The 18,547-nt window shown below is 35.6% G+C and overlaps 1 protein-coding gene across 1 annotated transcript in view; it reads left to right on the forward strand.

The window, feature by feature from the left end:
• The window catches only part of knockout (Stork-head domain-containing protein knockout), a 263,079-nt gene that overhangs the window by 210,439 nt on the left and 34,093 nt on the right, over positions 1 to 18,547 (forward strand). Inside the window, exons 4-6 of the mRNA XM_073085004.1 lie at positions 4,601 to 4,698; positions 9,254 to 9,414; positions 14,778 to 14,965. Of these exons, the coding sequence (XP_072941105.1) occupies positions 4,601 to 4,698; positions 9,254 to 9,414; positions 14,778 to 14,965 (447 nt within the window). The remainder of the gene's footprint in view (positions 1 to 4,600; positions 4,699 to 9,253; positions 9,415 to 14,777; positions 14,966 to 18,547) is intronic.

Raw genomic sequence — 18,547 nt, forward strand, 5'->3', positions numbered from 1 at the left:
GAGTTCCAGCCCGTAAGATGGTGAACGACAAACGTGCCAAGCTGACCCGACACTACACCGAGGACCTCCCGGAAGTCAGCCTGTACGAGATTAGAGGGGCTCTCAAACAGCTTAAAAACAACAAGGCACCGGGAGATGACGGAATCACAACAGAGCTGCTAAAAGCTGGCGGGAAACCCGTACTAGTGGCGCTCCAAAAGTTGTTTGATTCCGTGATCAATAGCGGAACTACCCCGGAAGCGTGGAGCAGAAGCGTAGTGGTACTGTTCTTCAAAAAGGGCGATAAAACCCTACTGAAGAACTACAGGCCCATTGCGCTTCTGAGCCATGTTTATAAGCTCTTTTCGAGGGTCCTCACTAACCGTATTGCACGCAGGCTTGACGACTTTCAGCCTCCCGAACAAGCCGGATTCCGAAAAGGCTACAGCACCATGGACCACATACACACGCTCCGGCAGATTATACAGAAGACCGAGGAGTATAATCTGCCGCTATGTGTTGCCTATGTGGACTATGAGAAAGCCTTCGATTCTATCGAGACCTGGGCGGTGCTGGAGTCCCTTCAGCGATGCCAGATCGACTATAGGTACATCGAGGTGTTGAAGTGTGTATACAAAGCCGCCACCATGTCAGTCCGAGTACACGACCAGAGGACGAACCCTATCCAATTGCAGCGGGGAGTCAGACAAGGCGACGTCGTATCGCCGAAGCTGTTCACCGCTGCGTTGGAAGATGTGTTCAAGCTGATGGAGTGGAAAGGTCTTGGCGTTAACATCAATGGTGAACACCTCACACACCTTCGATTTGCCGATGATATGGTCATCTTGGCAGACTCGCTGAGGGACCTCAGTAAAATGCTAGGAGACCTCAACAGTGCCTCACAACGGGTGGGTCTTAAGATGAACATGGACAAGACGAAAATCATGTCCAATGTCCATGTCACACCCGTACCGGTAGTTGTTGATGGCACTCCTCTCGAAGTTGTCGACGAGTACAATTACCTGGGACAAACGATCCGGATGGGTAAGTCCAACTTTGAGAGGGAGGTCACTCGAAGAATCCAACTCGGCTGGGCTGCGTTCGGGAAATTACGGAGCATCTTCTCGTCCAAAATTCCTCAGTGCCTGAAGTCGAAACTATTCGAGCAATGTGTGTTGCCAGTGATGACCTACGGCGCCGAAACGTGGTCCTTTACCGTAGGCCTCGTTCGAAAGCTCAGAGTCGCTCAGCGTGCTATGGAGAGAGCTATGCTTGGTATTTCGCTACGAGACATGATTCGTAATGATGAAATCCGTAGACGAACTAAGCTTACCGACATAGCTCTCAAAATTAGCAGGCTGAAGTGGCAATGGGCCGGCCACATCGCTCGGAGGACCGATAACCGATGGGGAAGAAAGGTCCTCGAGTGGCGACCACGCGGAGGCAAAAGGAGTTCAGGCCGCCCCCCGACCAGGTGGACCGACGACCTGAAGAAGACGGCGGGAAACCGCTGGATTCAAAGGGCACGGGACCGGTTGGAGTGGCGCCAATTAGGGGAGGCCTATGTCCAGCAGTGGACCTCAAAAGGCTGATGGATGGATGGATGGACTTAAAAATATGATTTTACTCCAGAACTCTCCTACTCACGGCTTTACCGATTTTCACCAAATTTTATATGCATATTCAGTAAGTCTGAGAATCGGGTACTATCTATTTTTCATATCCCTAAGTGATATTGGTTGTTCACCGTTAACATTTTATTTATATGGCAACACTACGTTTGCCGGGTCAGGTAGTATTAACATAAAATAGTTTTATGTTAATTATAATTATACATGTTACAGTCATTACTCTGTCGTTGTTTTGCCTATTGTGAATAAGCATTTCCTACGCAAGAGGAAATGTACGGCGCGAACGACAATTAGACAACTGAATGGAATGTGGCTTCCAGATCATATAACGGTCGAGACCGGATTGAATGATTGTCATTTACGAAATGCGTTACATTCCAGTAACAATGATACTTAATTAAGTGTAATGTTAAAGATACAATATTTAATTGGATGTTGCCAACCTTATGTTTTAATGTTATTATTGAAGGTCGAAGAACCCTTTATGGTTTGACCCCGGCAGTGCCATCTTCATAGCGATTTCTGCCGTATAACAGTAGTGTTATGCGCTGCTGTGTCTGGTTTGAAGGGTGTGGCAAGGGAGACATACTTTTCCGAGGCATATTTCTCAGGGGTATATTTCTCATCTCTCGCCGATCTCATGTAAGGATCTAATGTTATCTGTGATTGATTACAGATGCCCATCAGGTGGACTGCATGCTTAAATAAAGCTTTATATATTTTTTTGTTTATTGCCTTATATCACCAAAGAATTTCGCACAGAATAAGAATTTTCAGTAAATATTTTTCTCTAACTCTTTATTAAATGTATGATAAATGATACAGTTGTTTCATAAGCCAAACCAGATATTAATAGTTGTTTGCTTAGCGAATGAGAATAAATACGCATAATACGGAGCTTACACACACAATTTACATGGACAGCCGCCATATTGTTTTATTAGCGTCTCGGCGAATCAACTAACCATGTTAGTGTCTATTGACTCACTTACTTTGCAAATGATTGCAGGATTAGCGTACGATATTACTATAACATAACAAAACTGCTGAATTTTAATCTTTAAATTCGTTAATGATGTTTTGGATACCTCCGCAAGTTTTGTCATAATTATCTAGTCTACATCGATATCTATAAAACTATAATATTACCAAGATTTTTTTCGGACGGGCTAATAACTTAGCGTAGTTTTACATAAAGTTTTCCATAGTAGGAAATATTCGAAACTTCGGTCGAAATTTTTAATTTCGTCCGTTCAGAATAGATCTCCTTATGCTGGCGATAGTTACAAGACACTCCAGTCTCTTTCAGATAAATATGTAACATGTAATATACTTAGGTATAAAGGTTAAATATAAAATACATAGATAATCAAAAGACAATATATAAACGAAAACCATAAACAGACATTTATTAGTGGTCTCATAATCTCCACGGGATTTCACGAATACGTTATATTAATCCTTCCAACGTATTGTTAAGTTTAAATTGTTTGAAAGTAAGTAACTAACACTCAGAGTATCATATGATGGGATGCCGTAAGAGTTATTTCAGAGGGATGATATCGTCACTAATCCTTGTTATATATTTGTATGGCCCAAGTTATAAGCAAAGAGTAGATATTGGGCTTAAATAAATTACTTACTTAAGTTTTTTTTTTATTAAATACGCGGCTATACAAATTTATATCGCGAGGAAACCTGGTTACCTAAGAGACCTTAAAAAAAGTTCTGAAAGGTAGGTGAAGTCTACCATTACACACTTGGCCAGCGCGTTGGACTATGGCCTAATCCTTTTCATTCTGAGAGGCAACCCGTGCCCAGCAATGGAACAGTAATGGGTTGATCACGTTCACAGCAATTTTCTTTATTTTGTTATTATACCTAACAAATAGACATAATATATAAAAATAAATGTGAAACGCTCCACGCTCCAGCTCATCTTTTGCTCCAAAAAGTTCAATTTGGCGACGCTCCAACATGGGTCTCTGCGGACCGCATCCGCAGCGCCTGCATTGTTTGAACACAATTTATGGAGCACACGTTAATTCCCTCTATCCACTGCTGACTGCATTCATACGATAATGCTTGAGTTATTTAACAATAAACTTTTTTTAGTTTTAGTCGTTAGTTTTATGCTTTTAATTTGCAACAAAGTTAGCAAAATTGATATACATAGGTAATATATGGTCGTTTAATGCTCTAATTGTAGCAAGTAGAAATTTATTATAAAATTATTTATTAATAATTCAAAATAAGTACACTGACAAAATACTGTTTTTGAAGACTTCGTCAAGATTTCAGAGTGCCAACTGAAAGAAATTAAGACTTTCTTTTATAACTTGAGCGCTAATATAATTTGGCATCGCTCCAACGCCGGTCCCCAAAGCCGCGATCCGCATACTGCATTGTGTAGATACAATTTATTCATTCATTAATTCTCCCACAACTGTGAATTTACGACTTTACTAGTCTTACGCATTTACATGGATAGCTCGTAAAAATCCAATGAATTCTTTAACTGGCTTAGTGATAGATCTAGCACCTAGTCCATCACTTGAGCCTTCAGTGCGATTTGGCAGTGCTCCAAGCTCGGTCCCACGGGCGATGGTCCGCAGTGAATGCTTGTGGACAATTTATGGAGCGCACGATAATTTCGCCCCGCGCCGTGCAAACGCATACTGTTTTTACGGGAAATTTACGTGACTGTCTCTTCATACTGTTTACGAGTTTGTTGCACGATTGTTAAATGCAATTTGGAGCTTTTAAATTCTAAGTTGACATTGTTACTTTTATACGTAACAGCTGTTTACAAAATCATTGACTGAAGTTATGATAATTGTATATTATAAGGAAATTCTTATATTATTTATACTTTAGAATTTACCGCCTCATTTCCATTAGTTTTATGTCTTTAACCAGAATAATAATGTTACATCTGGTGTAAATAATATTGTTATCATCATTTTAACATATTTTTTTCATTGTTTTAGGTGATATCGAAGACTGCATCGTCACTCCCACGTATCAAGGGCAGTTCACGCCCTTACCGGAAGCGCTATGCGACTGCATTATGGACCTTACGTCACAGGTAAGATAGCACTGTATTACGCCAAAAGAGATGAAATGTATAGTACTACAAGAACACTGTAGTACTATACATTTCAACTAACTTTCACATACTGTAGTACTATACTGTCAACATTTTTCATACAAAAACTTGCATACCCTCTCATACATGGACCTAACACCACCCTGGAATCATTTAATGGTGGTAGAACCCTTTGTGGTTCGACTCCGGCGGCACCACCGCCACATCTATTTCTACCTAATAACAGCAGTGTTAAGTGCTGCTGTGTTCCGGTTTGAAAGGTGTGGTAAGGGAGACAGACTTTTCCGAGGCGTTCCAGCTTAGTCCTCAGGGGTAGCGGCGCATCTGTGGCCGACCTCAGGTAGGAATATCTAATCCTATCTGGGGTTGATTACAGATGTCCATGGGCGGCAGTAGCCACTTACCATCAGGTGGACTGCATGCTCGTCTGCTACACTTATATTATAAAAAAAAAAAATGATAATTGACATATGTTACATCGACTTACTAGCAATTGGTAAATAACTTACGGATACTTATCCTCCCCATATTCAGTACATTCATGCTGTATAGTTGCACGTATTTTATTACACCAGTTCCTTACTAAAATAACTGCTAAATCTCTTATTTATATTTTAGTAAGCGCCTCTCTATGCATTTCTGCGATTTAAACCTTAGATTCTAAGTTCACTCGTCTGTTTTATTATGTTTGATTTCTACCTATGATACGTATACCTAGTTCTACGTTACGTTCTAACTAGACGAAACAAAATGCATATGACTAAAAAAGCAAATGTAAGGTTCCGTTAAAAATGCAAATAAAAAACAAAATATTCACCAAGGGCGATTGGAGACTTGAGATTAGCATACGGAGTCTGGAATTTCGCATGTGGTCTCCGTTGCCTTCCTAATACCGGAATGATGACTCTTGGCCATGAAATGTAAAAAATAAAAATAACATTCCGGTTTTGAGTGTGGCGAACTTGTCTTGCATATTTTTAGGTTTGGTCCAAGATTATTTATTTAGTATGGTGCCTTTCGGATTACAGTTGTTTTTTATGAAAGTTGATGATTGTTGGATCTGCTTTTTGGTATAAGGGATTGCCGGATGAGTCCTCTAAAGTGGCAATGTATATGGCGGTTTCAGGTAGAACCTATTCCTTATGGAGTTGGTTACGTATTTTCATGGTAACTTTTGAATAACTTGTTAGATCCAATCATATAAAAAACGAACATCTGTAATTCACTCGTAGAGTTAAAGCCGTATTTGAAATTGCCTGTATTTGATTAAATCAAACTCTAATAATGTTTTATTAATATAGTATTGACATCGTAATAAAATTCTTACCAGAAACCTAAATACTCAGTTATCTTCATCTTGTCACTACATATAATACTACCTAGGTGGTCCGAAAAGCAAGGAGCAAATCGCTTAAGCTCATAACTTGCTGCAAAGTCACTTTATCATGTCTCTTAACAAAACGTACCCTAAAATAACGAAGTTGTGAGATCATTGTAGAGCCGGTAACGTTCACAATTTGCATTTTGACCAGTTTTTGTATTCAATTTACACGATAAATCACTTTAAACGCTAGATTAAACACTGCATTGGTATTCAAAAATAAGTTGTTTACGTCATATATTTTGAAAGTGTTCACTTATGGGTAATATCAAGACTAATAAGTATTAAACACTACTAAAAATGACATTTAGTAATAAAATATTTTGTTTATTATTCATCAGGCAACCCATTTCTGAAAAAATATTAAATTCAGATTGCAATTTAGTCGAAAATATTGTTCTCTACAGAAATATACCCGTTTAACGTACTTATTTAATGGCTTTGCAGTACAACTGTTATGAAATCTAAATGGAATCTTTATTTTTTTTACTGTAGTCAATCCGAAATAGGGCCTGAAAGGGTTCAGATTCTATCTTAGGTCAGGAATATATGTAACGCCCGTTATTTAAAAAAAAAAAATACCAATTATTGTTCATCAGAGACCAACATTTCAGTTTCTAGTAGGCAGTTATTAAATGTCGCTCCGCATTGTACAAAGAATGGAGATAAATGAAAAAAAATATTTCTATTCTTGGCCTGAGTGTTTTTGAATGTGCAAAACATCCCACACATTAAACCAAGGATTGTAGAAAATGTTATTATTTGCTATTGAAATATCGATCAAATCAAATAAAAATTATTTATTCAAAAGAGATTCTTTACAGAGCACCATTCGAATGTCAATACAACTACCTACCACTTCACAAGGTGTTTCGTTATGAAGAAGAAGCGACGAAAGAAACTCCATAAAGATCAAGAACGTAACTTACGAGTACTTTTTATGCGTATGAGCGCAACGCACTTTTCGATCATCTTGCAACTTAAAACATCCCACATTTGGTATTTCGCCGACCTGTCTACGGCATTCTATTGTGATGTTGTTACCAGCTTTCGTAATGGTGACAAATTTTGGAACGCCCCCGCTTCGCCAGATAAATTAATTCGCCAATCTAGATCCGTAGATACAGGATTCCAGAGCGATTTTGTAACTGGGCTTGTCTTACCGAAAATACGAATGCCGACCCAAATTGTGGGCCCATTATTTTATAGCCTGTCACAATTACTTATTGAACGGTAATATATAATAATCCCTATCTTGTTTCTTCATTTTGCTAAGCTGCGTACTGTTTTATTAGGTTAGGCAGATTAAGTACTTAACTAAGCAAAGACGCAATTGGATCTCATATTTAACGTATTAGAAGTATTAGTTAGGTAAGGGTGTTTTCACAAAATGAAAAGAATCAGGACTGTTTTACTTATAGTAATCCGAGGTCTTCTAACTTACTTCAAGTATACAAATATTGTCAAATATCGTTTTTCGGTAGGCAAATCATTGGATAGATTGATTATTAATTAGGGGTAGCAACGCATCTGTGTCCGACCTCGGACAGGAATCTTATCTTATGTGGCGTTGATTACAGATGTCCATGGGCAGTAGCTACTTACCGTCAGGTGGATAGCAAGCTCGTTTGCTACCCCTATATTATAAATACACCTTTAAGTTGCTACTTAAAGGGTGCTCCCAGACCCAGAACCGGAACCAAAATTCCTTATTTAGATTTCAACCTTGCCGTAAATTAAATGAAAAATCTAAGTATGTATGTCTTTAAAACTCTAAATTTGATGATGAAACAATGGGTGCAGATTGTCCCACCATACGAGTTTTTAAAAATCTGTGACATAGATTTATGATAAGCAAGTATATTTAGTCAAAGTAGCGCCGTTTATCTTATTCGCATTGATTTAATTCGCACTGATATAATTCGCAATCGATCTACGCACCTTTCTCTAGGCGATCGCAATTTTGTATCCACGCGTGGGCGGCCTAAGGACACTTGTTTGTACGGCCTTTGGCAAAGCTTTAAATATTTTACCCTATTTAAAGTAGTTACTGCACAAGTCAATAATACAATTTTTAGTTTTTACGCGTGTATTTAGTTGGAAAACATGCAAACATTACGTAAACCCCAAAACCCTTTTTAAGACTTTTTAAGATTTAACTGAACATACTATAAATGGTCAGTCGGATTAAAATTTAACTTAATTTGTTAACCGACTTCTTATATAAGTAAATAGCTTAAAAAAATACAAGCAGCATGGCGAAGCAGTCGCCATACCCTTCTTATGCACAGAAGGTGTCAGGTTTGATTCTCAGTCAAGCATGTAAATAATAAATTTAGGTTTCCATATACGGCTATAAGTTATAATCGCTTGTTTTAAGAAATTATATTTGAAAAAAGCTTATAGCCGAATACAAAACCGCCTCTTCTTCGTAATCGGTTAATAATATGCAAACATGCATATTAGACACCTAAACAAAAAGACGTATAAATTGAACTTAAATCGATGGCATAATTGGTAACGCTTATAACATATTCATATTGCGTCGTGCGTAAACATTAATATCAGTCACATTGTAACATTTGTAACAAAGGTCAGTTGTCACAATGTAACAAAATTAATCCAATTCGTATGTACGAGTATGCTTATGTGTTCTGTCTTTAGCAAACCAGTTTGTTGCTGACGGAGAATTTAGAAGTTACTTTGTCTTTAAATGCCCATATTACTTTTTAACTAACCGTATTTTATATCTTGTCGGCGATACAAAAGATGTAACGTACTGTTTAAAAATAGATATAATACAAGTAATTCTGTATTAGTATCTACAGCAGTGCTTGCGGATTGTTGATTATAAATTAAACAATAAAATGAGAATAAAGACTGCTTTTATCGTTTAATTAAGAGAACCCAAATAGGATTTCAAACCTATTCAAGTTGCCACAAATGCAATGTTGGGCTTAAGAACTAAATTGGAATGCCTCGTAAAACTCTATATACTTTACACATACTAAAGACTTCTGAAATAGGTGGAGTGGAATCCAATTATGAAGGTCAGCCATAAATTAATCTAACACTTTCGTCAAATAAAATCTACTAACTCATTTTGCGGTATGTAAACTGTACTGTTTCTAAAATATATATTTTTGTCAACAGGGGCAATCAGCAACGCTGGAGAGCATACGCACGTCCCTCTCAGTCAAGTTCCCGTCCATGCAGACACCGTCGCAGGAGGTCGTGTACGACACGCTGGCCCAGCTCATGCAGGAGCGGAAGATCTACCAGACCTCCCGGGGGTTCTTCATTGTTACGCCCGAGTGAGTATTTTGTATGCAGGGTTGTGTTATCACTGTTTTTGTCAATCGCCATAGTCGATGCAGTAATAATTTTTAAATAACCATTGTGACACTTTCAAAATACAGCTGCGTTTTTCGTTATTTCATATACAAACACAACAATTCAGTCTAAATCCTGCCTAGGTACTAGAAAATGATAACATTCTTATATTGTTTATTTATTAGGTACCTACTAACGGACATTAGAAATCCCATGCTCACTAGATCAATACAACAATAATAAAATACTATTTTAGTAAGCAACATCATAATCACTAACATTTCAGCAGCAATTTATAAAATTCAATTCTTTTTTTCTAAACTTTGCTCTGAAACAGAATGTAAATTTATTTCGTACTGACAATGTAACTGATAGCTACTGCCTAAAGTTTAAGAATGAGTCACCAAATTCGCTCATACAACGTTGTTTCATTAAAATGCAAAAACCCAAAAACAAGAGCAATGTCACGAAATAAGACGACGTGCGGAATAAATAATTCTACGCTCGCACTAGGCAAGCGCGCATATCGATTAAATTATTCATCTATATTTACCCATTAGATTTAGATTAAATTTATATTTTGCAAATACTTCACCGGCAATTTGAATATTTCTCAATAAATTAATATTTTTACAAATTAAAAGCATCTATTGTCATCAAGTAATTGGACAAATCGATACCACCGATATTTATACTATTACATATTTGAGTACTTAAAATGATAATTCTTGTATTTAAAAACCCCCCTAGTACCTCATTCATCATATTTCTATGCACCCCAGAAAGTCGGTTAAAAGGAATTATGGCCCATCCCTATTAGCTCACACCCTATTAGAAATAACCCGTGCACTGCTTACTGAGAACGCGTTAAACATAATTTACGTCGCATTCAACAAGTCTGAGAAACAAGCTGTTTCACGTATCGCTCCGTCAATATTCAATAAAGGTTATGTACGTGCTAGTTACACATTTAATGCCAAACTGTTTTACTGAGAATTAATTACAACTTCACAAACAAATATAAATAAGCTAAGATACACAAATATAAACATGAAAACAATGGCAAGTTTAAAGAAAGATCCGTCTAAAAATGTTGAAGTACGAAAACAATAAAGCTTAAGGTATGATATAAATTTTAATCGTTTACAATTTTCTCTTTGAAGACTTCGTTAAACTCTTATTTATTTTTATGTGCTAAAGGAAACAAAATGTAACAATTGAATAAATGATAAAGTCAATACTGTAAATGATTCTATTTTTATATACAAATAAAGTGCTTTGTGATAAACAGAACCATTTATGAAGCTAAATAAAGTGCTTTGTGATAAACAGAGCCATTTATGAAGCTAAATAAAGTAATAACTGAATTATTACGCGCTACATTTTACACGAATGGAATGTCAATACAAACATGTTTGAACGTGGTTTAAAAGTATTAAAGCTTTGACCCTGTGACTCATCTCGCCATTTTCGGACGATTAAATGCGTCCCGCTGCGAAACACTCGAATTTGAACGCACCTTGCGTTTTGATGAGCGCACGTCAGATTTGGCGCCAAACTTCACAAGTTTACATTGCGTTCATAAAATGGCCACACATTTAAAAAAGTTTATATTTTTATCGTATTTTTTAATTTTCGAATTTCAAAAGTAATGGTGTTGTTAATATATAAATATGTGTGACGTAACTAGGCCACTTTAAATGGACTTACAATTAAAATCCTCGCTTCGATTATGTAATACAGTAGTTTTCAAGCTGATAAGATTAAACTGAAGTGCGAAACTAAAGACACACTTTGTTATTTAACCGCAACATTTCTCAAGCAAAAACAAACGTAGGAAATCCGTCTCTATCACACGTTTCTACTTATTTACTTGTGCGAATTACATTTAGGTGTGAATGGACAACAATCTTAACCTTTTGCCTAAGATTTAAACGAGCGATAAACGCCTTAGAGACATCGAATTCAGTTTGTTAACATCGCCAAGCTCACAATAATTGGCATGTAGGAGTAACATTTAAATCGCGGCTTGTTAAGTTGGATTACATGTATGGTACAAAGCGTTCGTGTCCAGATATTTGCTTATCTCTGTGTTAGGACCTTTTAAAGGTGGTAGATCTCTCTTAGGCTGTCAGCGGCGTTTTCATAGACTAACCTATTTTTGCCACATGGCAGTAGTCACCATGCTACTTTGTTTTGGTTGTCAAAGCGTAGTATAGAATAGATATCTTTAGGCTATTACAATATTGTTTGCCTTTGTGTATTTAGTTTGAAATGTTAACCTTTCCAGGTTGATATATTGTTCTAATCTAGTCATTACAAATATTTTTATTACCACTTAATTACACTTTGATATTGATGATGTCAATGGGAAACTTCTTAGTCACGAATTCTTCTGATAAGGGTAAATGGTTGCGATGATTAAGACAGTTCTGATCTTGTCGAGAGCAGTTGTTTGGGCAAAATTTATTCATTGTGGGATACCATCCATTGAATATCTTACAGTTCATAACCGTGTTCATAACCTCGGTGATAAAAGGTGATGGTAATGTTAAGGCTAAATCAACGAAGATATGATCATAAGCAGCACGCTACTGATTTCTTAAGAATTCAATACAAATTGTATGATGAAAAAATGTAGTCTTTGACTTTTTGATTAGCTTCAAATAATGACCCTTCTAAGCCGAGGTTAAATCTCAATAGTGGTCTAATGAAGCCACTAACGTCCTATCTATTCACTAACGTCCTTCCTATACATCGAAAAGCAATTTTTCATACATTCTCTTGTGGGAGTTATTCGTAAAGGCTATGTTGAATCAATTTATAATTGCCTCATAATCGCGCTTAGATCTTTGAACTCCATTTAATACATTCATATTACAGTCGTGTATTAATGGCTTTATTTAGGCATTTGTTTCGCAAAGTAGCACTGCTGACCTATGTATACCGAACAGATAATATATTGAGAATAGTTATCACGAAAGTCGATGAATCATCGTCACTATTAGTATAGACTAGGTATATATATATAGGTTCTTACATTTGTTTAATTAATAATATATGATAACTTTGTTAGCAGCAGGACCGCCGTAAAAAAGAGATTTGCAGTATTGGATTTAATCCTTTAGTCATGTCGAAGATCTAGAAGAGATAATGGATCTTTTCGCAACCATCACAAAATAGATAACTCTATTGCAGAGAAACCTGATATAACCAGAGAGAATATAGAACTCTTAAAATTTTATTTCCATATTTTCTCCAAAATAACTTTATCACTTACGTCACCAATAAGGGCATTTCTATGCTCAATTCAATCAATTGCATCGATTTGATCGCTAATAGAGTCAAGGTTATGTTCTTAAAATAGCGCTTACATAATTCATTGACTCAACAGCTTTTTTGTTTTGTAACAAATTAACACAATTTGAGTGTTACTGTGTACTTGTTTTCCCAAGTAATTTGTAAATATTTACGTAATTTTACATAATTGTGCTAAAAGGCAGTGCGATTTTGTAATTTGCAAGTGGCTGTAATGTTGTTTTTCGAGTGCGCATAATTAAATGTAGTTATTTATATTTTATGACTAAAAATCCATATCCAATAATTCCAATAATTTAAAAACGATAGCGGAACAGGATAAAAATAAAACGTCACATACAAACGTTTTAAAAAACATTTATATAGGTAATAATCTATTATTAGGATTATGCACATTATATTAGTTTTTCAGACAATAAAAATTAATAAAGATGTTGATAACAGTAAAGATGAAGTTAAGATAAAATATCATGCAGTAATAAAGACCTTAAATGTATTTTCAATCGAAGATACCTAAAGAGATATCAAAGAAACACTTTTTGCGATGGAAGATGTTACTCGTCGAAATAAAAACCTCATAGTGTTATAATGAATGACAGGTGACGGTCGACAAAAAGTACGGCAGACTTGAAACATGAGAAGACAGAATCCGGTTTGGTTGACCAGATAACGCTTCAAGTTAAATTTAACTTTATCTTCAAAGTACAGGGTTCGAATCTAAGTAAAACTTTGTAATATACTGGAGGTCATGAGTATTACGTGAACTTGAAAGTGCAAAAAGTCGTTTAACTCGGTAAGAAAAATAACTTTTTGTGTAATCAAACGTAAGAAATTCTAGCATTTGATGGCGATGGAGTCATTATAGTACGTGCTTCATTATTAGAATGTAATTGTTATTAATGTACGTGAATTGAAATTACAGACAGATGGATTGTAAGTTGAAGTAATTGGATAATAGACGGAACAGACGTATATAATGGTTTAAAATCTACATTACGTTTAAGAAAAAAGAGAGTACTACGAATAAAATTCCTTAACAATTGTAATGGATTTTTCATTATTGTTTTCAATTTTTTTTTTATTTTATTAAAGAATAAAATGGCATTTACATGACTATAGAATTACCTCATGTTACAGATATATACCTAATATCAATTATATCTGATGATAATAAATGATCATATTATATTCTCTCTCCTCATACGAATATCTCATATGATGTCAATAGAGCCAATAGAGATCGATAAAACTATATTTGGTTTGGTAACTAATTTGAAAATGTAATAATTGAACAGTCCGTATGTCTTCTAGATGGCATTGAACTTAGATACATCAAAGCTTCATTGGTTGATTGAAGCTAGGTCATATTATTTACATTTACTTTTTGCTGTCAGTTTTGTGGGTAATTTGTTTTTTATTTATCGAAATGTTCATTTTAATGATGAATGTTTCATTATGGATGGAAGTTTTATCTTTGTGATGATAATAATTCTGTTGCTTTTTAATGATCTGTTATTAATGGTTCATCCGTATTTCAGCAAGTTCTGTATTAAAAAAATACACTTTAAACGATTACGTATCACAATTAGGAACAAACCTATCCTTATGTATGGGCATATTACACTATTTCGCTCCAGTTGTACTTGGTGCCGTGATTACGTATTAATCTATATAATGTACACCGTTTAAAAGCTTCACAAAAGGTTATGATAAAAAAACTAGACAATCTGGCTATTAATCATAAATGCCAAGCAATACCTAAAGTACCTGTCTAGTAGTAAATAGTACAGAACAAAGGGAGAATTTAAATTGATCTCACAGGCTAACCTGATTATGTAAAGCTACTTAAAGAGACATTATAACAGATATTATGTAGTTACAACAGACGGACTTACTACTTACAATTTCGTAGTCTAGGAGTAATCGCTGTTAAGTGATTACATATCGTATAAGTGACTTATATCTTTTTTGTTGTATTTTGGTCATGTCCTTTCTTGGTGAATGATGTTGTATGTAATCTCAATAGACGCAGACGCTCGCGCTCCCGGTCCTCCTCACGGCATCATGGCGGCGATGACGACTGCTCGCCCCGCACCATGCTCATGTCGGACCAGGAGGCCCTGCATCAGCTGTACGGCGAGATCACCACCGTGCGAGACGGCGCTGTCACCCACCAGTGTGTGCAGACCAACCTGGCTGATGTGATCTGTGGAGGTCAGTACTGTTCAATTTGTTTGATAGTCTCAAAGATTTGACTATTAGCGTAGCGTTGATGGCAGCCTTTTTTGATTCCAGGATATGTTACAAAAAATCCACAAACGATTGTGTTTTTAGTTTGCATTTCGATTTGGTGCAATTGGACTAATGTGTCGAAATTCAGTTTGGAAACATAAAAATATGATTAGCATGTTTCCAAACTGAATTTCGTACATTTGTAGCCATATCAAATTTGTTACAAAGTCCGCAAACTAATTTGGGATGTTGTTTGCCTTTTTTAAAACTACCTATAAGTATATCTATAATTTGATATGGATTCCGAGATCTAATTTAAAATGTTTTTCACATTTACCTCTTATTTCAAAATTGAATTTTAATCTTCAAAGAGTCACTTAATTCATTTTTTTTTTAGTTTTTTAGGTCTGTCCGTCGCTATTAACTTGTTACAATCCAAATAGCACTTAAACTTGATTGACACTGTCAATCGAAATACTTGAATGTCAATCGAAATTCCGTTTTATTAAACAGTCGATGAGTAAGAATATATTTTCAACAGACTAGCAGATAAACATTAAACCAAGGTTCGGTATAACATTTTCACGAGTAATACGCATTGCGGACTTTTCAGAAACCTCAGTGTATTTGTTTTTCTTTCATGTGTTAACAATGCCTGGGCCTCGTGTTTCCCATGAAAAAGCTTTCCACATTTCTTTTTATGCATAGAGCCATCTAAACTAGAATGCTTTGGACTCGCAAAAAGCAAACGCAAAACATTGAAAAAAAAACAAAAATCGCAATCAAAGAATCGAGTACAATATCCTAAATATTAGTAGTTACATGTAAGATATCGTAAATAGATATTTTTCAATTAGCTTACGATCCAAATTACATACGTTTTCAACAAGAATTATTAATATTACTCATCTACCTTCTTTTAAAATACATACTTACTTCTTCCATCAGCAACTACTTCGGATTCCTGAATTAAAGTGATGTAGTAACTAACGATCTATTACTACTTATATAAACCTCTAGTATTTTATGTAGATCCTAAGAAAAATTCTAGACGGCTGTCTAGAATTTTTCCTTTTCAGGGGCCTTAAGGGCCACAGCCTAAAGTCGGTCATCATAGTTTGATTTATATTTGCAATACCAATCTGATCTGATCAATCTAAGTCTGATGACATATCCATATTAGTAAGATTAGCCCTGAGAAAGTCGCTAATTTGAAACGGAAATTAATACATTATGTCCTATTGCAGCAAACTTTATTATGCCAGCCTTATCGAATCACACATTAATGAACTATAAGCTGGGGTAGGTCAAGTAAGTTCCGCGAAGTAATAGCAGCATTTGGCCTACAAAGGCCTACAAATACTCCGAGTGTATGGTAAAATCGTTTGGAAAAGTCGAATTCGAGTGCTGATAACGGCTATATTCGCTCGCAATCAGATTACGCAATAAGTTCAGAATGTGGGGCAGCCTGCAGTGGCCTGATTCGCCGTCGCATCGGTATCCACGAACCTGCTCATTTTAATGGCATGTTCTACTAAAACAGGTATACTAAAGGAATTGCATAAATATCTTACGATTTAATTTTTACTATTTGCTTCTAAACTCGTATGCTCCCTCAAAATTAGTAATATCAAGGATAAACATTATGTAGTTTTGTAACATTATGGAGATTCTCAAGAATATAGATTTCTTACCACGTTTTCCCCATTTAAGCTAGTGAAAATGTGCAAAAAGGTTTTCTAAATGGCTTCCCAATGCTTTAACGATTGTTTACGTCACTGGATACTTTTCGCTTTTCCCTTTAATATTCAGCCAGCGCTAACATTTTACCAATAACACCAGAGATATTGTCAGAATTACGTTTCAAATTAGTTACCATATTTTTTCCTTCTCGCTTATCGTTACACGTTCACGGTTGAACAAGTGCCTTAATGCTAACATTTTTTAAACCATTGCGGTTTTATTAACCTATAATGTTGGAAATATCCTGTTCACATCGTTTTCATGGTAAATTGAAGGCATAACGAAAAGTTTTTCTATTTCTACTTTAGTTCCACTAGCTTTTGTTCAGCAATTTGAGCTGTATTGAAATTTGCACGGACAATTTACTATGTAGGGGCAAGTAGAAAATAATCTAATTTTCTGGGTCAAATAAGGTAGGTAGAGTTTATATTGCGGATATTGGATTCCTGTCTGAAAGATGTTAAAATTGGAATTACTTTGTGTACTAATTTTATAACTTAACTCGAAAGAAGCTATTAAGCACAGCTAATATATATCAATCTTTTTTTTATAATATAGGAGTAGCAGACGAGCATACAGTCCACCTGATGGTAAGTAGCTACTGCCGTCCATGGACATTTGAAATCAACCCCACGTAGAATAAGATTGGTTGGCTCATTTATAGTAACTGTAGAATGTTTTAAAGTATCTTTTAACCTTTCTCACCTTAACGGGCCGTAACCCGTTATAGATTATTATAAGCGGATATTTTTATGCTATAAATAGAACTAGGATATGACTACTGTTACGATAGGAATTTCAATTAGAAATCAGTCCCGCTACGATGCAGTTCACACGTCCGATAGTCCTTATATGTCGATGTTGGTTTATGCTTATCTCATATCAATCTGAACCTAACGATTGCTTGTATTACAAGCTTTAGATCGTACACGATCGTAATTATCTGTTTTTGATAAAGATCGAAGTGCCAGAATGTGCGGTTTGCGTTTTAGATCTACGAGTAACTGAAATATTTAGGCGTTTATTAATTAAGGAACATTTTATTCCTGATTTGGCTTTGATTTTATAATAGCTGTTCTGTTTTCATAGAAATATTGTGTTGTAACCCTTTTACGAGCTTTTTTACCATATTATAAAAACGGCTTTAAGTAAAAAATAAAGAACAATAATAAATGTAAAGTATGAAATTATTAATGAAATTAACTTTAGAATGTAAAGTAGTTTGTTCTAAAACTAATGAGTACTTCAAGTATAGGTAGTTTCGAAGCTGCAATAACTTTAATGCCTGATCCCTGGTGTTGAGATACCTTGCAATAGGGCTTAGTTTATCAATATATCAATAAACTGTTTGGTGGTCATAGATTAGTAAAGATTACTCACTCCTAACAAGAAAATGTACCCAGTTTTGAGAATTGAAATAGTTGCGTAAAAAGGTTTTGCCACGTGTCCGTGCTAAAATGTCCCTAAAATATTTGAAATAATTATTTATTTGTTATGTAAATTACGCAGTATTAGTTATGTATTCGTAAATTTTCTCTAAAAATGTTTTTATTTGTCAAGAATTAAAAAAAAGAACTTACAAATAAGCCTTTTGTGGCTTCATTCAATTTCAAGGCGGCGAAGTATCTTTACTAATCTATGTTGGTGGTCTAAAATCTTCTGGTAGCTTAACTCCGGAGCCGCCGCCGCTATGCCTATTTCTACCTAATAACAGTAATGTCAAGCGCTACAGGTTTCTAGTCTCAAGAAGTGTGGTAATGGAGGCTTATTATCCGAAGCGTTTTAACTTAGTCCTCACGAGTTAACGATTAGGGGATTAGG

The sequence above is a fragment of the Epargyreus clarus genome, unplaced genomic scaffold, assembly GCF_041222505.1.
Source record: "Epargyreus clarus isolate Ecla_fem2 unplaced genomic scaffold, WU_Ecla_fem_2.2 ptg000021l, whole genome shotgun sequence".
Classification (NCBI taxonomy): domain Eukaryota; kingdom Metazoa; phylum Arthropoda; class Insecta; order Lepidoptera; family Hesperiidae; genus Epargyreus; species Epargyreus clarus.